The sequence below is a fragment of the Microtus ochrogaster genome, linkage group LG4, assembly GCF_000317375.1.
Source record: "Microtus ochrogaster isolate Prairie Vole_2 linkage group LG4, MicOch1.0, whole genome shotgun sequence".
Taxonomy (NCBI): Eukaryota; Metazoa; Chordata; class Mammalia; order Rodentia; family Cricetidae; genus Microtus; species Microtus ochrogaster.
Window position 1 is genome coordinate 43,165,558 of NC_022030.1, and position 21,930 is coordinate 43,187,487.

Genomic DNA, 21,930 nt, shown 5'->3' on the forward strand with positions numbered 1-21,930 from the left:
TGAACTTTGGGAGCTCAGATCAGTGCTCTACTGCGGGTGTCTGCCTCTGCTTCTATTAGTTTCTGGATAAAGGTTCTATGGTGACTGATGTGATTTCTTATTAATAAAGAAACTGCCTAGGCCCCTTGATAGGCCAACCCTTAGGTGGGTGGAGTAAACAGAACAGAATGCTGGGAGGAAGAGGAAGTGAGCTCAGACTCGACAGCTCTGCTCTGGAGCAGACGCCATGCTCCCATCTCCAGGGCGGACATGAGAGCTCTGCTCTCTGAGGCAGACACATGAAGCTCAGACCCAGGATGGACGTAGGCTAGAATCTTCCCGGTAAGCCACCTCGTGGGCTACACAGATAATTGGAAATGGGCTAGTCCAGGTGCGAGAGTTAGCCGAGAAGAGGCTAGATAGAAATGGGCCAAGCAGTGTTTAAATGAATACAATTTGTGTGTTGTTATTTTGGGGCATAAGCTAGCCAGGCAGCCGGGTGCTGGGGACACAGCCCCGCCTCTCCTATTACTACAGGTGACATTTAAGATATCATCAATGTGACTACAGGGCAAGGCCAGTTTGGCACCCTCTCCACTATTGCTCAGATTTCTAGTGATACCCAAGCCCTCTCTGCCCCACCAGGAGCATCCTCAAAGCCATCTCAAAGGACCCCATGACAGTTGGCTCAATCTCTTAAAATATACTTTTCCAGCTATTATTTTAATCCTTTTCTACTGATGCAGGCCTTAAACTTGGGTTTTAGCATCTCTGTGAGTTCCAGTTTATTGAGCACTTGAATCAGTTGTGGATGTATTAAATCTACCCATGGGGTAGTCACTGCTCCTTCCAGGCCTGACTGGCTCCTCCTGCTGCATCCCTTGCTCCTCCACCAGGCATCCCTGCTCTTTCCAATGAGGCTCTGGAAGCCCCAGCATCTAAGCATATGTCCTGGTTTTTAATTTTTGAGACAGACTCTCCGGTATCCCAAACTGGTCTTGAATTCTCCTTGTAGCTCATGAGAATGACTTTGAACTTTGCTCCTCCTGCTTCAGGCTGGAGACTGGTAGGATTACAGGCAAGAACCATTGCCAAGTCTGGTTTATCTATTGTTAATTAGAACATATTCCTCTTGTATTTTGGTGCTATGTAGGAGAATTTAAAGGCCATACTCATCAACATAAAGACAGTGGTCTTAATAACCAACTGTCTCATTTGGGATGCTTGTTTTCATAGCAAAGTATTATTTTCTAATGACTGGCAGACTCTCTTACAGTTTTCAACATGGGAAAACAAAACGAAACAGGAAAATGCTCGGCTATCAGTCCCACCCTTCCAAAATCAATCTGATCCTTCAACATTTGTGCAGAAGTCAGCATTCATCTGGAAACCTGGGTTCTCTTACACATCTTATGATTGCCCAGAACTGCTTTATTTCCTTGAGCATAGCTTGCTCCATATGTCACTGAAAAATTCTGACTTCATTCTACCTGGCTCAATTCTCAGAAATAGAAACATCCCATTAAGAGAAACCACATTGTTACAACAGCCAAATCCAGAGTTGGACTGGGACCCGGTTTGGTTTGAAGATTCTGTGCTACGTTTCTTGTGATTGCACACAGCAAGCAGGTCTGTTTGCATGATGCCATGGCCCACTTGGACAAAAGACCAGAAAGAAAACAAACCTGATATTGTAAAGGAAATATATTTTTAAAGCATAAATATACCCATTAAAATGGAAAAATTGTTTTTGACAAGAATTGTTCAAGACAGAATTTGGCATGTTCTGAGTGAGGTGAAATAAACAGGGCAAAATGCAGGCTGGGCTCTTTCTGTCACACTGCTGTATGACCTCTGTCTGCAGGGCTGAGGTTTCCATCCCTGAACAGAAAAAGATCTGGTGAGAAAGACTTGGAATTTCTACACATGTGTGTGCTTTTCCTTATTCTGCCTCTCTTCTATCCAAGGACACCTACTTTGTACAGATGGTTGGTCATCGATCCAGTGGCCACTGTGTTCCAGGAAACACTCAAGATGCATTAAGAATGTAGATGTTTAAGAAACAATTCACATACACCACGCTGCAAGCTGACAGTCAACAGACAATGAGAACGCTTCCATTTTTTTTTTTTTTTGAGATTTGGGGCCATCCAAAAGGCCTAATTGAAGCTAGGACATTCCATGGAGGCAAGAGAAACACAAAGGCTCAGAAAGGTATGAGGAACAAGCCAGCATCAGCAGAGGTGGACAAGTTCAAGTTCAGGTAAACGACATGTAGGGTGTATGCATGAGCAAAAGAGTTCTCGATGCATACCCAGGGATCTTGGTTTCTGTTAAAGATGCCTGGAGTCCACTAGGTAATAATGTATATCCTGACATTACACTCTCAGTGCTCCTTACTTGGCAGAGAAGCGGCTTGGTCCACGGTTAGTTATTGTGCCTGTACCCAGCCCATGCCTGGTCTGCTGTTAGTTATCGCGTCTGTACCCAGCCCATGTTTGGTCAGCTGTTATCGCGTCTGTACCCAGCCCATGCTTGGTCCACTGTTAGTTATTGCATCTGGTACCCAGCCCATGGTGAGCACCGTGTCATATTTGTCACCATCTTCATCCTTTCTGCTTTCAGAGCACAGAAACACTCAGAAAGAAGGACCACTCTCTGGACTCTACAAGGGAGCTCTAGGCTCACTCTTCCTTTTATACTGTTAGAGGATACGGGATGCCTGGCATGAAAATCCGCAAAGGTCTGGAATCCCAGGACAAAACCTAAAAGTCACTGCAAGGCACTTTTACATTCAAAGTAACCGGTGGACTTCTGCTACGGAGTTAGGATACAAACAAATACATATTAAAACTTGTCCGGGGCGAAGATGGGGGAGGAGATTTTCCCTCCTTCCTTTTCCTCATATTTCTAAGCACTTTCTCATAGCTCCAAAATATATCATATTGAAGACCTTAGGATGACTTTCTTAAAACCTTGGAACCAAGGTTTTGGAACCAAGTTCTTTACACACAAGCATCTCCTGGTTTTCTTGGGGAGAGAAAGAGCCTAACTTCTACAGGTAGGCATCTTCAAGGTTCAAAGCCACCTTCTGCCACAAAGTGTTGAGTTTACTTTCCTTCTGCATAAAGGTAGTTAACAAACACAGATAACCGTGCCAAGTTTAGGAGGATTCATATGTGCCTAATGGTGTTGATGAGCCCTCCTAGATGAGAATCAGCTGTTGTTCATCCTGAAAGTACCTATGCAACAGCTTGATTTTGTTAGCCACAAAAAACAATGAGATTTATATGCCATTGCAGTCTCTTAGCAAATGACCCGTCATGCACAGGGCATTCTAGCTTCATGACTTAATATTAAAAGTATTTTCTTCCTGAAATTGTAGGCAGCATTTCAGCAACAGGAGAAAGTTCTGGTTTTTCACTGTGCCTCCTTAACCAGGTGTGGTGTTCCACCTATAATCCCAGTAACACACACACACACATACACACACACACACACAAAAACACACACACAAAAACACCAAAAAAAAAAGATTTCCTCCATAGCAAAACCTCATTCTTATCATCACAACAAAAACAGTACTTGGTAATCAAAACAGAAAGGAAGGAAGGATGAAAGGAAAGAAAATAAAAGAAAAAGCTTAAAACAATAAAATGATCAGAGAGCAAAGCTACAGGGTAACCAACTAATGTAAAACCCATGAAGACAGGAACTCCGTGGAGAGATGCAGACTGAGCACTTATTTTCCAGAGTAGGCTCCCAAACCTGCTAAAATCTTGACAAACTGCACAAACACTAAACTACGTGAAAAGAAAATAAGAAAGCAATCTGATTCACAATAATAATAAAAAGAATAAACTAGTGGGGACTCAACCAAGGAAAAGATTTGTAAACTGGAAGCTATAAATACTATGGAAGGGAATTAAAGAAGACACAGATGAATGAGAAAATATCCCATGTGAATAGATTGGAGAAATTGGCTTGTTGAAATGCCCATACTACCAACAGAGATCCCCATATTCAATGCAATGCATATCAAAATTTCTAATACATTCTTCACAGAAGTCATAAAAGAAAAAATCCTAAAATTAATTTGAGAGTAACTAAAGTCCTAAATAGTTGAAACAATCATGAGTATGACCAAAACTGAAAGCATACTACTTTGACTCCCAACTATTTTACAAAATCACAATAATCAAAAAAGTATGGCAGTATCAAAGAAAAACACATGTGGCCTACTAGAATTAGAGGTCTCACAAGTAAACCCATGTATCTATGGTCAAATAATTTTCAAGAAAAAAACATGATGAATACACAATATGTAAAAGAGAATTTCTTCAATAAATGGTGTTAAAGAATCCAGCTATCCATATGCAGAAGAATGAAACTGGACCCTCATCTCAAAGTATACTAAAGGCTTAACTGTAAAAACTTTAATTGTAAAACTGAGAGGGAAACAGGGAAGAGATGCTTCATTTTATTGGTCTTGGAAATAGATATTTGTATATCACCCAAACCACAGACAACAAAGTAAAACCTGAATGGAGAGAATCCTAACAAAGGCAGTCTAGCCCCAAAGTCTACTCTCTATGACCCAAGATAGGGCAGAACTCCCTGGGGATTCATACCATGTTAAGGTACAGAAAAAAATAGACAATATAGATCAAGTCTGATGGTATGTACCTGTAAATGCAGCACTCAGAGCATAGAGGCAGAAGGATCAGAAGTTCTAAACCAGCCTTGGCTACATAGCAACATCCTGTCTCAAAACAGGAAAAGGAACAATTATAGCTATACCAACAAGCCATGCATTATGGTGCCAATGCTCCCCGTCTCTTCACACCTCCACACAAACTTGGTGAGAAGAAACCTAGGGCTTCCACACATGGGTGTTGACTGACTGCCTGGCCAGATTGCCAGGGAAGTAACTAGGAAGCTAGTTTCTCTTTTTTTCTTTTTTTATTGATTTTTATTGAGCTCTACATTTTTTTCTGCTCCCCTCTCTGACTCTCCTCTCCCCCCTTCAACCCTCCCTCAAGGTCCCCATGCACCCAATTCACTCAGGAGATCTTGTCTTTTTCTACTTCCCATGTAGATTAGATCTATGTAAGTCTCTCTTAGTGTCCTCATTGTTGTCTAAATTCTCTGGGATTATGGTTTGTAGGCTGGCTTTCTTTGCTTTATGTTTAAAACCACCTGAGTGAGTACATATCAAATATTTACTAATTTCAAAAATGGGATCTCACCTGAAAAGCAAGAAAGTGAAAGTAAAAATAGGAATATTACTTTATGTTTTTCCTTCATGAACCACTGAGTCATGAATCATGAAATGCCACATCAGAAAAGTTACAAAATAAAGGCTTACTCATTTTTTCAGAATCTAGGTACCTGTGCTTTGAAGACATAACACAGCTTTCTACTATCAGAAAGCATTCATACCAAAAAAAATTTCTGTTTGTTTGCTTACTTGTTGAGATTATAACTTATATAACTGTAAGGCAATTTTTCATTTGGGGTATACACTTTCATGGACTTTTTTTACACTATCAAAGCAAAAGCGTGCCAGCCTTCAAGCGTATGAGAAGAAAGAAAAGTCTACCAGCAGAAAGCTCTGCACAGTAGGAGGACCCCTCAAAGTGTCTTTGTCGGACAATGGGGTCAGGAGCCAAGAAGAGTTGCTGAGAGGCCTTCTGTGTCTCAAGGACATGCACAAGCATTAACATTATTGTGGTCTAGAAACCAGCCTTACCCTTTATCACTCTGTGGGAACGCCAGTCTTTGCCCAGTTGTTCGTTCCAGAACACAAGAACCTGGAACTCCTGGCAGGTCCTCCCCAACCTCCAGTATGACCATGACCCCTGAGCCTACCCGCCCTCAGCACCTAACTCACTCCCAATCTCCTTCATGCTGCAAGGGACTCTCTGAATGATAGCTCTGATTCCAAGGCTCTCCAGTGCGAGAACCTTGGGTTCTCACCACTTGCAGGATTCTGTCTTAATTTCTTATGAGTCATAAAAACCTCCTCAAGCTTCCTCCCCAACATCCCTCATCCTTGGTTCCTGATGCCCGCACACAGAACATGAAGTCAGAACCAATGCATTTCTCCCCAGACCATTACCAATCTTCACAAATGAATGAAGCCACCCCATCAATCACTAATTTTCTTGCTTGTGTGGTGTGGAAAGTCCTTCTCTATAGTGTTGCTTTTATTGGTTAATGAATAAAGCTGTTCTGGCAGTGGTTTAGCCGAATAGAGCAAGGTGGAAATTCCAAGCAGAGAGAAGAGGAAAGAAGATGGAGTCAGGGAGAAGTCATGTTGCCACCAAAGGAGACAGACGCCAAGAACCTTACCAGTAACCTTGTGGTAAGATACAAAATAATAGAAATGGGCTAATTCAAGATGTAAGAGCAAGCTAGGAATACACTAGAGTCACTGGCCAAGCAGTGTTGCAATTAATACAGGTTCTGTGTGATTATTCCGGGTCTGGTTTTCTATTATTAATCTCTACATCCTTTTGAAATAGATATGAAATCACCTTTCATTTTCTAACTGCCAATTTTACTTATAAAGTACTGGTCTTCAGAATTGAAAGGAAATAATCCCTTCTTGGAGAATCTAGGTTCTAACATACATTGAAGGGGGTTTGCTGTGTATCTTCTTACTCTCGACTGTGCTTTCGGGACTCCTCTCTGTCATCTCCACCAGTAACTTCACAGCCAGTGTGGCTATCCAGGCGGGCACTTCCTCAAGGGGTTGTCTGTTATGACTTAATCTCTTGACTCTCAGGATAATTCCTCACTTTATTAGAAATGCTACTTTAGGGTTTCTCTTTGTATCTCTGGCTTTTCTGTCCCTTAGACTTCTACTTGCCTTTATAAATTTTCTCCCTTATAACCCAGCTTTCACCAAGTTATTGATAGAAATAAGGGAGATATTGATTTCCAGTATAATTTCTGGCATCTGATGAGAACTTTCTGATACATTAACAGCCTAATAAATCATAAAGATTTGAACACTTCTTTTATCCTTGAATTGTAATAAATAAATCCTTGGAAAAACCCCAAAGGCAATTCTCACTGAGTAGAAAGTTGCTATCTAATGTCTTCAATGATTTATAAAACTGACTAAAATAACTTTATCATATTGGGCATAGTAACCAAGGAGTCTTGGACTGGACGGTGGCTTGTTGAGTAAAGTCCTTGCCCTGCAAGAGTTAACCCCCTGTCATTTACAGAGAAAAAGCCAGGCGTCTGCATACATGGTGAGCAGCAACACATGAGACCCTGGACCTTGCTTGTCGACAAGCTAGGTGAATCATCAACATGTTCCAGGTTCAACAACAGAGCCGGCCCCTAAACAAATGTGGTGGGAACTGGTAAAGAGACACCAGACACCGACCTCTGACATCCATACACATACATGAGGACCTCTCCCACACACAAGTGAATACACACAAGCATACACACATACAGAGACAAAGAGTTTGTGATTTTAGTTGAAGAAGAAAATGTCCTCCACTTTCCTTCATCAATGTGCCTATTTTATAGTTCCCTAATTCTAAGTTCCCATTTCAGCTTAGAAAGCTCAGCGAACAAACTCTTCATTCGTGTAGAAGATAGCAACTTCAACCAATAGACAGACAACACTTTGGGTTAAAAAAAACCACTTTGGTGAAATATGACCAAATGCTTACTGCTTTACTTCAATTCTAACAATCCTACAAAGAGCTCGTGGACTCAGAATCTCCATCCTTTTATCAAATAAAAACTCAAACTGCTGCTGTACAAAACACATCCATTTAGAACATTAACAAAACACAAGAGCAGTAAGATATCCATTGCTGCCCCTAAAAAAAGACAACAGAAAGACATGAAGGAGCAAACACTCAGAGGAGAAACTAAAAATATGGGAAAGGGGTGGCAGCAGAGAAGAGCAGAGAAGTCGAAAGGAGAAACCAGCAGAGAACAGCAGACCCTTTGTGGAGGTTCATGAACGCTGTCTCAGAGACACTCTGCATCTCTGGCTTGTCACTAGATTGGCAGGGAAGCATTCTGTTTACTTTTTAAAAAGCAACAATTTGTTAAAGTCACTTATTCCTGTATTCCAGACACAGTTTTCGAACTTCTGAGACACACAGGCTAGTTTGACAAAACAATGGCAAGGTACAAACAGCCGTCCTAAACTTATCCCTGCACCATTTCGTTTCCCTCTCTGAGCATCACATCCACAGGCTTGGGGGAGGTTCTCTCTGACCTGCACTATTGTTATTTTACCAGTTTCCCGATAAGCAACATCAACTCCTACTGGCTGTCTAGATGAGCCTCGACCTATTAACCGCAGCCCGTCTGGACCCAGTACGGTTGAGGCTGGGAAAGTGGGTGATGGTTGTAAGGAAAGGGGCAGAGGGGGCAGAAAGGCGGGAAATTGAGGGGGGAGGAACAAAGAGAGAAGAAACATGATCAAAGAAAGGCAAAAGTCGTAATTGGGCTTTTGAATTAGTTTCTAATGTGTTGACATCTATCTAGCTGTTGTGTTTTTAGGAAATGCATCATCTTGTATTACATATTACATGCAAGAATCAAGTGAAGATAAGCTAGCATAATTTCTTCATCAAACCACAGAGAAGCTGATGCCATGGAGACATCTGGAAAAGTGAAGAGTAAGCATTTTGCAGAGTCTTGTTGGCCCAGCTGTGTAATTTTGTTTCCCTCCGCACCCCAGATGCAATGCGCAGACGAAACACTTAGACACACAGGGCTCGCGCAGTACCCCCCAGCTCTAGCCTTTCACTCTGCTACCCAGTAGACAGGGTCTTGCAAGGCATCTCTTTATGGGGACCGGACCCACGTCCATGGAGCAAGCACAACCAATAGAAGAGTCAGGCGGTGCTCTAGAGAGGATCTCACCACCACTCTTCTCACCCCAAACTCCTCCCTCTGCCGTTATTCTAACTTTCCCTCCGTTCACTAACAGGTATAGAGAACATTAACTCCAGGTGCAGTTGATGAGCAGGGCCATAATTTAGGGCCATAAATTCCTGCACATATAAACACGCACATGTGTGATGGAGCCTCAGAACTGCCCACAGGGCACCTGGGTGCCCTGACTCAAAGAATGTCAAGCTCTGTCTGCAGCAGTCTTGCTGTCAGCCACAAACGGGCTATCAGGACGCGTGTGAAAGTTCCTAAATCCCACTGTACTGTAAAGCACCACGAAGACTTACCCGGAGTTTCTGTAGCAATTTTGTTTGTTTATTATTTATTGAGGCTACATAAGATTTTAAACTTACCCCAATAGCAGCTAAGATTGGAGCCTGGTAAATCCACCGGTCTCCAGCACTAAGTTCCCAACACCTTAGATAACAAAAGAAAAGAAGAAAGGAATAAAGGGAAAGGGGAGGGAGGGAGGAGGGGAGGGGAAAGGGAAAAAGAAAAAAGAAAGTTTGATGAAAAAATTAGCAAAAATAAATGAATGAGAATCAACTCTAGCCCCAGTTTCTTCTTTTGGGGAAACACGTTTTTTAAATTCTTATCTTAAAGTGTCCAGACCACTGAAAACACATTGTGAGTTCTGATCTCCTTACCATGAGGAGACCATATATGAGTGTTATAATATCAGGGAGTTACTTCTATAGTGATCAGGTCAAGACCTTGTTTCTATAGCCACACACACACACACACACACACACAAACACAAACACACACACACACAGAGTTGCCTAAGTGTGGCACAATGGTAGTTTGTTTTTATCAGCATCAAAATGTGTAGACAGAAGGTTTTGTCCTACCTGGTCCCGCAGCCATTCATTCCCAAGGAAACATATAGAAGCTTATATTAGTTATAAATTGTTTGGCCTATTAGCTCAGGTTTATTATTATGAGTTAAATTCACCCATAATTCTTGTCTATGTTTAGCCACATGACTAATACCTTTTTTCAGGAAGGCATTCTCATCTTGCTTCCTCTGCATCTGACTGGTAACTGATTCTCTACCTTTCCTCTTCCCAGAATTCTCCTAGTCTGATTGCTCCACCTATACTTCCTGCCTGGCTACTGGCCAATCAGTATTTTATTAAACCAATATGAGTGACAAATCTTTACAGTGTACAAGAGCATTTGAAGAAAAAAAAAACCTATCTCATATGTTAGAGCAATTTTATTTCATAGTTTATTATTTATAGAAATACAAAAGAATTCTGCATTGAAACTATCTGGTCCTGGGCTTTTTTTTTTTTTGGAAGGGAGATTTTTGATAACATTTTATAATTCTTCGCGACTAACAGGTCTATTTAGATCGTTCATCTGGTCTTGGTTTAGCTTTGGTATATGGTACTTATCTAAAAAAAATGTCCATTTCTTTTGCATTTTCCAGTTTTGTGGCATTCAGGCTTTTGTAGTAAGATCTAATGATTCTCTGAATTTCCTCTGTGTCTGTGGTTATGTCCCCCTTTTCATTTCTGATCTTATTTATTTGCATGTTCTCTCTCTGTCGTCTAATTAGTTTGGATAGGGGTTTGTCAATCTTGTTGATTTTCTCCAAGAACCAACTTTTTGTCTCATTGATTCTTTGGACTGTTTTCTGTGTTTCTATTTTGTTGATTTCAGCCCTCAGTTTGATTGTTTCCAGTCTTCTACTCCTCCTGGGTGTGTCAGCTTCTTTTTTTTCTAGAGCTTTCAGCTGTGTTGTTAAGTCCCTAATGTATGCATTCTCCATTTTCTTTAAGTGGGCACTTAGTGCTATGAACTTTCCTTTTAGCACTGCTTTCATCGTGTCCCATAGGTTTGAGTATGTTGTCTCTTAATTTTCATTAAATTCAAGGAAGACTTTAATTTCTTTCTTAATTTCTTCCTTGACCCAGTTGACTGTTCAGTTTCCATGAGTTCGTCGGCTTTCTGGGGGTAGCATTGTTGTTGCCTTCTAACTTTAATCCATGGTGATCTGATAAGACACAGGTGGACACTGATATTTTTTTGTATCTGTGGAGGTTTCCTTTGTTTCTGAGTATGTGGTCAATTTTCGAGAAGGTTCCATGAGCTGCAGAGAAGAAGGTATATTCTTTCCTATTTGGGTGGAGTGTTCTATAGATGTCTGTTAAGTCCATTTGCTTCATTACCTCCAATAATTCTCTTAATTCTATATTAGGTTTCTGTCTGATTGACCAGTCCATTAGAGAGAGAGGTGTGTTGAAGTCTCCTACTACTAGTGTGTGTGGTTTGATGTCTGCCTTGAGTTCTAGTAATGTTTCTTTTACATAATGGGTGCTTTTATATTAGGGGCATAGATATTCAGGATTGAGACTTCATCCTGATGAATTGTTCCTGTTATGAGTATAAAGTGTCCATCTCAATCTCTTCTGATTGATTTTAGTTTGAAGTCAGTTTTGTTAGAAAGTAGTATGGCCACACCTGCTTTTTTCTTAGGACCATTTGCTTGAAACACCTTTTCCCAACCCTTTACTCTGAGTAGATGCCTATCTTTGTGGTTGAGATATGTTTCTTGCAAACAGCAGAATGTTGGATCCTGTTTTCATATCCAATCTCTTAGCCTGTGCCTTTTTATAGGTGAATTGAGACCATTAATATTAAGTGATATTAATGACCAGTGGTTGTTTACTCCAGTTATTCTTATTGTTTTTGGTAGTAGAGTTTGTGTGTCTCCTTTCTTTGAGTTGTACTGGTGAAGGGTCACTAGATGCCTGAGTTATTGTAGGCAGTGTTGGCAATGTTGGATTCCTTGGGTTGTGATTTTCCTTCTATTACTTTCTGTAGGGCTGGATTTGTGGCTACGTATTGTTTAAATTTGTTCTTATCCTGGAATGTCTTGTTTTCTCCATTGATAATGAACAATAGCTTGGCTGGCTATAGTAGTTTGGGTGTGCATCCATGTTCTCTTAGTTTCTGAAGTACCTCTATCTAGGACCTTCTGGCTTTCATGGTTTCCATAGAGAAGTCAGGTGTAAGTCTGATTGGTTTACCTTTATAAGTTACTTGCCCTTTTTCCTTTGCAGCTCTTAATATTCTTTCTTTAACCTGTATATTTTGTGTTTTGATTATTATAAGGTGAGGGGATGTTTTTTTTTTGATCCAGTCTGTTTGCTGTTCTGTATGCTTCTTGAATATTCAAAGGAATATCTTTCTTTATGTTGGGAAAGTTTTCTTCCATAATTTTGTTAAAAATATTTTCTGGGCCTTTGAGCTGTGACTCTTCTCCTTCTTCTATTCCTATTATTCTTAGGTTTGGTCTTTTTATTGTGTCCCATATTTCCTGAATGTTTTATGATGAGAATTTGTTGGCTTTGCTGTTTTCTTTGATCAGTGCATTTATTTTATCTATGGTGTCCTCAGAATCTCAGATTCTTTTTTCTATCTCTTGTATTCTATTGATTATTTATAGAAATACAACAGAAAATTGAACATAAATGGTTCTTATCATAGAAATAAAAACAGCTTTGGTGATATACTATAACTCATAAGTGTCCTCTTGACTAGTTTTTGCATTTATTTGTAAATCTTCAGTATTAAATTTTGTGAGTAAAAGTGGTTCAACCAGGTCTCATTTGAGCAAATGTAGCATCTTCCCAATCACTCATTGAATAGAGAGATAAACATTTCGACAGGTGTTCATTTTATATCTATATACAATTTGTGATTTTTATCTTTAAATTTACAGTTTATTTTTGTAGCGTTAGTAAAACATACCATGCAATTTAGCTATTTGTTACAATTAGTTCCTAACTGATAACTAAAATTTAAGTAACACATAGTCAGAGATCAGTGTGGGAGGCGGCAGGGGTGTGGTGAGATATTCTAAGTGCCCAGACTCTACAGAATGCAGGTGGTCATTACATATTTGTTTATTCATATGAATAAGTTGAATCCAAAATAAACTTAAATCAACCTCACCTAATCTAGTTTGTACTGGCAAAAGCCATACACTAAATATTACAGAGGTTTCTTTTTGAATTGCTTCTACTTGAAGTTTTAATGTAACTCTGAAAGCAACTGTTTTAAACTTATAGACATGGAGGTAAAAGGCTTCCATTTCTTTCTACTCAGACAAAATTCAGCGTTGGTTATACCAATAGAAAATGATATAAATAATTTGTGAAAATAAAAATGTTAATTTTTCAAATTCTAGATAATAATATTATCAAGAAATTTTACTTTATAAATAACTTATAGATAGTGAAATGCTATTTATTTCAACAATAAGATAAAATATTTTTCGTTCATATCTACAACTATGTGTTTTAGAGTATAGTTTTCATACACAAGTCATACATTGTCACCAAAATCCATAAAGTAGCGAAGACATAGATACTGAGACTCTGATCTTCCCTGCATTCTCTCACTTATTTTATTAAGTGCTGACAGTGCCTAAGCTTTTCTAAACAAATACAAGCATCATACTCTTTCTTATTGCTGTATTTTAGATTTTAAATTACTCTCCAGAATCCCATATGTCAATGGCCTTGTTCCAGCATCTGGCATTACTGGAAGGTGGTAGGACGTCTACAAGGTGGGGTCGAGTGGAAGGAAGTTGAACTGTTAGGAGAAAGCCTGTGAGGGAGAAATTGAGAGCCTCCACCCCCCTTTTCCTTTTGATTCCCAGATTTCATGAAGCTCCTTCTCATTGTGAGGAAACATATAAGCCCAACAAGAAGGCCTAACAGCCATGGGTTCAAACGTCTGCGAGTCAAATAGAGACTTCCTCCTACTTTTAAGTTGAATGTCTTGAGTGTTTCATCATAGTCACATAACTCTGTAAAGACTAATACTGATTATCAGCACGATATAATCTGCAATCACCTACAGAAAACCTGTGGTCTTGTCTGTGAGTTTCTCAGTGGGTGATTGATTTCTGAAGCCCCACCCTAAATATGAGTGGCACCATTCAATGGGTGACAGTTCTGAACTGAACCAAAAGAGTACAGCTAGCAGAGCATCCATTTTCATTCTTCTCTGTACCCTGGCCACAGAAACAAGGACCAGGCACCTCATGCCCTGCCTTCAGGACGTCTCACCCATGATAGACCACGCCCACAAACTGTGAACCAAAATATATCCTGCTTAAGTTCCTTTGTCTGGTACTTTTGTCACAGGAACAATAAATGGAACCAAAACACTAACATACTTATCTCATAAAAATGTAATGTATATGCTACTATGCAATTTTATTTTTCTCTTGAATATCCATATAAAATTGCATATATAGATTTCCATACTGGTACCAAAATATATCAGTCACACATATATGTTGCAAGACTGTAGCATAGAGAACAACAAAACCCCTACATCAAACTAATTCTGGTCCCTCCCAGCTGAAGTCTGCACAACTTGGAATCGTTATAGAATGGAAATCCAAGACACAGAATTGTTACACTTGCACATTGAACATTGAATTGAACATTTCCAGCACTGTGTACAAGCATCTTTCTTTCACATTATTCAATAGACAAGAAAGATAAAAGAGTGTTACTAAGTTGTACACATCATGGATCACACTAATCTCAAAAGCCTTCATCTATGACCAAGGTCTTGATGTACCAGTAACAAGGCTTTTTGATTCCATACATTTTCATTTTAGTTTTTATCATTTAATAATATTCTCACAAGCTTTTTTTCTCAGCCTCACTGACATTTTAGCATCAAGTCTCCGAACACATGGGATTCAATCATGCAATTCCAACTCTACAAAATCATTGTATTTGGAAGTAGGTCAAAATCGGCTATCTCTAAATGCATCAAAAACTTGACTTCGAAGGGTTAGATTGTCAAAGTTTCAAATTTTCTCTTTTGACGAGAGGCAAAGTGAGATTTCAAACATTTTCAAGAAAATGTTATAACTCCATATTTTAAATTAATTTTTCAGTGGTCGACATCATACACAGCTGAAGAAGTAACTCTGTTCAGATGCCTTAAAATAGATTTTAACACTCTAAGAAATGAAGTTCTGAACGTTGTAGTTTCAGGCTCAAATGTTTAACAAGAAGAAAAAAAATATATATATATATATGTATATATATATACTGTTTATATATATATACTGTTATATATCAACATTGCCATAGTGCGTAACTCAGTTCCTACTTCCCCCTCCCTACTTCTACCCCCCTCGCCACCATATTCAGTAAAAAGAGGAGGCCAAAGGGACTGGGCCCTGGAGAGTACGCAAATATTAAAATGTTTGAGTGCATCTTTTTTCTGTGTTTTCTACTGCACAACCCAATGGTGAAGCTAAAAAACAACAAAGGAGTTACAGGTCTCCCATTCACTGTCATCCTTTATCTCTTCTAAATAAAGCAAGAACAAAGTCGGTTTGTTTCTGTTGCTGTGATCAAAACCCCCCTACAAGAAGCAATTACAGAGGTAGTGGTTTATTTGGCTTACATTTCTAGGGAGAGGAAACCAAGTCAGGAGCTCAGTCAGCTAGTCACATCCCATCCATAATCAGAAAGCAAAAACAAACCTAAATAATAGAATTTTAAGACTAGAAGAGACGTCTTTTGTATTTCCAATAGTGTTTCAGATACCTTTTGAAAATCTGTCTGGTATGCATATTTCTAAATAGCCAAGATGCAGAAAAAAATCAAGAAGCTTTTAAAGGATCAGTTTAGGGCTGAGGGTGTGTTTTAGTGCTAGACTGCATGCCTAGAAAGTACAAGGCTGTGGGTTCGAGCCCTGGCATCACACACACAAACATGAAAAAGCAAACTCAGAAGTTGACTTGGAATGTTAAAAATGATGGATATAGACATGTTTTGGTCATCAAAGGTTTTTAGTTTGTTTACATAAATCACAAAGTTCAGCATCTGAATCTACTCTGCGAGCCTTTCTGTTCTCTGACCTAGGAGCTAGACAGCCACTGGGCAATGCATTAGAGTCTACCATTGCACACAGGGGATTTCATACGACTTCCCCAAAGGACGACAGCATCAGGAACAGAAACCAAGTAAAAGCCTGAGTCCACAGAAATCCCCACCTCCACCCCGGTTTGGTTTCCACTAACCTGGTGTCTGCCAGAGTGGCCCGGACCACCGCCCAAGCAACAACAAACACCGCTGGAAATCCTGTAACAAGAGAAACATTTGGAACCCATATTTACTTTCAGATCGAAGATTTTTTTCTCATGTGCCTATAATATTAGCAGATGAGAAGAAAAACAGGCACACAAAAAATACTGTTGTGATTGAGAAAAGGCACGTAACACCATCTCATAAGTTTGAGGAGTGAGTGATAAAATAAAGGGCCAACTGTCCCTGGAAATCTAAAGACAATGATGTTTGGTCAAGTTTTCACAGCAGGGATGGAGGGAAAAAAAAGCACATTTGGGGGAGATTGAAGTTCCCAAAGCCGTAATCATGCAGAGGGTGGTACACACAACACGTGCTTCCAAGGAGCTAGGCAAGGATAGAGAGAAGTTGGGAGAAGCTGTGGGCTTAGAAACATTTCACTGTTTGCATTCTAAAAAATAGACCTCAAAGAGAAGCTGCCAGAAGGTTTTAAAGTCAGGAAGGCTCTGGCTTTGTCCTTTTGGCTTCTAATCCTGACTCCAAACATTCCCACTATACTTGTGGGAATGAATTGACCAATCAGAATACAGGTATTACAGAGAGCATCCTGTATCCTTGGCTCAGTTTTCTGCTTCCTCCCTCAGCACTGCTCTTTCTTATATAACAAACTCTTTGCCACACTACCCAGAGGCTGATGCTCTCAGACCTCTAGAACTATTTGCTTGCTTCCATTTATTCTTTGTAAATTATCTAACTTCAGCTACTTTGTTATAGCAACCTAAAATGAACTAAGACAGGGATGTTAACAAATATTTCTATATTTAATTTACCATCAAATGAACAATTAAAATCTATTTTCTAGACTGAAGTCACATATATATGTGGAATACGTTATATACAGGTAATGAAGTATTTATACTTGCTGTTAATTTTCAAAAAATACATAATGTGAATTTTTTCTACCTTGAAGGGATGACAACAGGTCCATAGCCAGATTGAATGACCAGGAAAAGAACGTTATATAATAACAAACAGACATTGGCAGTTTTGACAGTTGAAGGTGAAGTATATAAAAGTTAAATATAATAGTAAAACCAAAAGGCGAAACCTTTTAAATACAAAATTAAATTACAGAAAGATATGTAGATGAGAGAATGAACGGAAGAGTAGAGTATCATCTGTGGGAGAACCGAGGCAAACAGAAAAACGTCAGGTGTGCTGGGTTGAAGACAAAGGCTCACTACTTTATTCCTCTCTACATCACTTTTTATTGTGGGCTATGTGTGTGTGAAAGTGTGTGTCATGTGCATGTGGACTAGAGGCATTGGACCCCTGTGAACTGAAGCCACAGCCTGTGGTGAGCCACCTGAAGTGGGTGCTAGGAATTTAACTAAGGTCCTCCGGAAGAATAATCTGTGCTCTTAACTGTTAAGCTGTCCCCTCTCTACAAACTGTGGTTGAATCTTATAAAAGCGGTCACTTTAATATTTGCCTTTAATCTAGAAATGGTCTGATATACGTTGGTTCCTCTTCAGATTCTAACTTTCCTTTCCTTTCAATGTATTAATTAAAATTACTTAATAATTTAATTATTACTATAATTAAATTATATTATTAAATTATTGTTTATATTATATCATATTAATAATTAAATTGTTGATACTATTAAAATAAATTATTAATACAATTAGATTTAATTATTAATATAATTAAAATAATTTAATTATTTTAAAAATCAGTGTAAATAGTGTATCATTACAACATCAGTAGCAGAGTTCTGAGTACTTGCCTAGCTGCAGAGAGTTTAAAGCCATAATAGGCGCAAATAAGTGATCAAAGAAAGCAGCCAAGTTCCCTTCTACAAGAAAGTCGATAAAACATCATTGAGAGAAAATATGCGATTGGATTCTCTGTGAATTTTTGTCACAAAGCATCGTGCAAAGCAGATGTCATGTCTGTAAGCATTGGAAGAATGGATTTGTAAAAATAAAATCAGCCTCTCAGTTGCGATACAAGAACAGCAATCTATTAATCAACCAGATGTAGATATGTACTTTTTTAAGGTTTTACTTTAGGATCCAGGAGTTTGTCTTAAAAAGCTACTACTATTCTTCTCATTAAATATGCCCTAAAACAGCATTCCTCAACCTGTGGGTTGTGATCCCTTTGGTGGGTCAAAAAAAAATTTTACAGGGTGACATATCAGTTAACATACATATCAGATATTTACATTGTGACTCATAACAGCAGTAAAATTACAGTTATGAAGCAGTAACAAAATAATTTTATGGTTGGGGGTCACCACAACATGAGGAACTCTATTAAAGGGTCACAGCAGAAGGAAGGTTGAGAACCACTGCCCTAGGTTATCCTTTAAAGACTGGAGTTGCAAAGAGAGAGTCAGAAGATAGAGTTTGCTGTCATGTAGGATTGTGCTAAGGAAATCTACCTAACACTGGGTAAAGGATGCTCCGTATCCTTGTCTGTGGAGCTCCTATGTGCTTTAGTGTGCTCTCCACCTCCCTGAAAAAACAGAGATCTCAAAGGACCGGGCGTATTTACCACTGCATCATCCCAGTGACAGAAATTATTGTGAGCAAATTTAACAAAAGTTGTAAGAGGAAGTTAGAATCCTACGCTTGCATGAAAATATACTAGAAACCAGTCACTTTTATCCTTTTTTTTCCAGTTATTGGAAGATCTGAAATCAAGTCTCCCAGGTTTCACTGCGATCAACTCCCGCCTTTAATTGGGCAAAGCCAAACTGCATTGAATGGCAAGAACCCAAACAAAGAGCTGGTAAGGAGGCCTAAACCTGTTCGTTATCAAGCCATAAGAAATTAGAGAAAAATTAATTCATAGCGCACACAATCGATGTAGAAACTCATAAAAGAAAAGAAGCAAGCTGGCTTCATGGACAAAGCTTTACCCATAAACACCATCTCAAAATTACGGCAGCACTAGCCAGCTGGTGTTTTGTCATCCTAAGGCCTCGGTGAGATAACCAGAAGTTCCCTTTTCCTTATTCACGTTTTCAGACACTGCGATAATTTTAAGGCAAAATGTGCAAAAGAAAATGTGCCTGCTTCATTGGGAGAGGAAAACAGGTCTTCCAATTTAGTTCTGAGCACTCATAATTCAAATGTTAAAGCAGCAACTTAGGTCAGTCTGTAAGTGTTCAACCACTTCAGGCTTTCCTTTCCCTGAAATTTTAACAAGTACATGGCATCCTTTTCTTTATCTCCTGACTGATCCAGCAATTGCCGGGTACTAGTAAGTAATCTGAGAAATGTGAGCTAAAGATCAAGATTTTAAATTTACTCTACTGAAAATAACATGAATAATCACCTTCCCAGAATGGTAAGGCTTCATAATTAGTTCATAACTTTATGTGTTAAGTGCAGTCGAACGGTACTATAGATGCTTTTCTGACATTCTCATTATTTGACCTATAAACACAATTCAGAGACACAGTGTTGTATCTCATAAATTCAAACTTCAAAACTGTTAGGAAGAAATCACTGACAGGGCAGACACAGCACAAGGCAGGGGCCAGGAAGGTTTGAACAAGTACAGTTAGTAATGTGTTCTTTCTAGTTTCTTCCACAGAGTGCTGGTGGGAATTTGGCCTACAAACACTAACTGCAGTTTAAGTTTCAGAAGTTTGTCAAACGTATTTCATTAACAGAACAATTAAACAAAACGAAGGTAATAGAGTAAAATGGGCAGGATCAGTTTAGGGAACTAGCTGAAGGAACGCTGGTGACGAACAAGACAAAACATACTCAGTTCCATAACCAAAGGAAAGGTAACGCAAGTACTTACCCCAGCCTATCAAGATAAAGCCCCACAGGTATTTGGTGTCCGAAAAGAAAGACACAAAGATTAAGTTATGTAGGTAGAGCCCTTCCACCAGGATCCAATAATAGTTTGTAGCCAAGAAGTAAACAAACATCACAACGGCGATCTTACACCCGACCTGTTACAAACGGATCAGAATTGCATTGAATTAGGACATTTTATTTTGCTTAACACCACCCTGAGACCACTAAAAAAATAATTCTTTGTTTTACCTTCTGATAATCAAAACTGTCTTAATTCAATGACAATGCTAAGAATGTTGAAGAGACCGGAATCTAGTTGTCTTAACAGGTCTCTACAAGCTTCATACTTGATTCTGTTTTTAAAATAAAAGTATCTTTTTTCTTCTAGTAGTTATCAAATTTCATAATTCTTTCTTTTTGTAAAAATAATGTATGATCATCAGGAAAAACAAGAAGGATAAAAAAATAAAGAAAAATATTATTATTAGTCATATTTCTGTGACAAATTTGTTTCATTTCAGGTTTTTCATGTGACTACAGCAAAATAAATCACTAAAAGGAGTAAACATTTCGCATCTGAAGAATGACAGAAGGACTCGTGGCTCTGCTGATCTGAGCTGGGCTCAGCTCACCCTCCCCAGACGCCCTCATAGTCTCTGCTTCATCCGGTTCTCTGACATTTACTCCACAATACCAGGGAAACAAATCAGAGGCCAGGCCAGGATCACACAACAGAACGACAGAGTCAAAGGGAATCAGAGAGACAGACGGCCGTTCACTGAGACTGGGGAAAAAAATCAGGCTACTCTAATTAAGTGCTAGGTGCCAACCTAAGTTGATCATCTCCCATGATCAAATTTACTGAACTACTTACTATGTGACTCTAAACTCTAAGACTGGTGCGTTTAAGAGAAAAGTCACATGCCTTGGGATTTTATGTTGGGACAAGACTTCTAGGGTACAAAGGGAACTGAATATGGTATCCTTTTATGTTCCAAGCATCTGTTTTGGTTGATGATATTTTACTTTTAAAACTGTCTGTGACAACCACTGTGATCCATACATCAAATTCCATTTGCGATCATGCGTTTTGCAGAATTTTCTTGAAGAATGAGTTTGAATGAGTAACTAGATATGAGAGAAAAGTTTTATTTATAGACAGATAGGTAGGAAGGTAGGTAGACAGATGATAGATAGATAATAGATAGATGATAGATAGATGATAGATAGATAGATAGATAGATAGATAGATAGATAGATAGATAGATAGATAGATGATAGATAGATGATAGATAGATAGATAGATAGATAGATAGATAGATAGATAGATAGATAGATAGATGATGGATGGATGATGGATGGATGAATGGATCCCAGTACAAATTAATAAATGTTTAGTGGAATATGAAATAGAACATATTTATAAAAATCCTATAGTGAGAGAAAATGAGAGCACTTACATACTGAGATTTGTCCACAGCAGGTCCTCTGATGAAGTTCTGAAGGTCACCCTGCATCACCAAAGACTGCAGCGCCTCTATTCCTAGGTGAGCCTGGGCCACTCTGTCCTTGACAAAGATGCTCACAGCTCTCAGCATGAAGGACACAAACAAGTGCAGGTGGATATAGTTCCTAGTGCAGTGCAATCGTCTATGCAAAAAAATATTCATTATTCAGATTGGATAAAATTAGAACAGAGAAAGAAAATATGCCCACCAAACCCAAACACTTCCCCCCTAAAGGAAACCATGGAAAACTCAAAAGTGAAAAGTTATTATTAGGTTTCTTACAGAAACAACTTTTGTCTACAATTAAAATGTAACTTGATGAGTAATCATTTCAAATATATTCTACCATCGTTGGGATCCAATTTTTGCTGTTAACTATTGTGCTATGTTATACTACAGTGCCAATACAATGTTATCTCTCTCTCTCTCTCTTCTCTTCTCTTCTCTTCTCTTCTCTTCTCTTCTCTTCTCTTCTCTTCTCTTCTCTTCTCTTCTCTTCTCTTAATTTGTATCCCATCAGTAAGAGTCTGCTACTTATTTGCTAAATGAACTGAGAGTCAGAAAATACTGAGTTCTCACGTAACAAGATTTTTTTTTTTTTTT

The 21,930-nt window shown here is 38.9% G+C and overlaps 1 protein-coding gene across 1 annotated transcript in view; it reads right to left on the bottom strand.

The window, feature by feature from the left end:
• Positions 1-21,930, bottom strand: part of Pth2r (parathyroid hormone 2 receptor) — an 81,960-nt gene that overhangs the window by 19,372 nt on the left and 40,658 nt on the right. Inside the window, exons 6-9 of the mRNA XM_005361457.2 lie at positions 21,280-21,469; positions 19,821-19,974; positions 15,992-16,052; positions 9,273-9,336 (exon numbers count right to left, since the gene is read on the bottom strand). Coding sequence (XP_005361514.1) covers positions 9,273-9,336; positions 15,992-16,052; positions 19,821-19,974; positions 21,280-21,469 — 469 coding nt within the window. The remainder of the gene's footprint in view (positions 1-9,272; positions 9,337-15,991; positions 16,053-19,820; positions 19,975-21,279; positions 21,470-21,930) is intronic.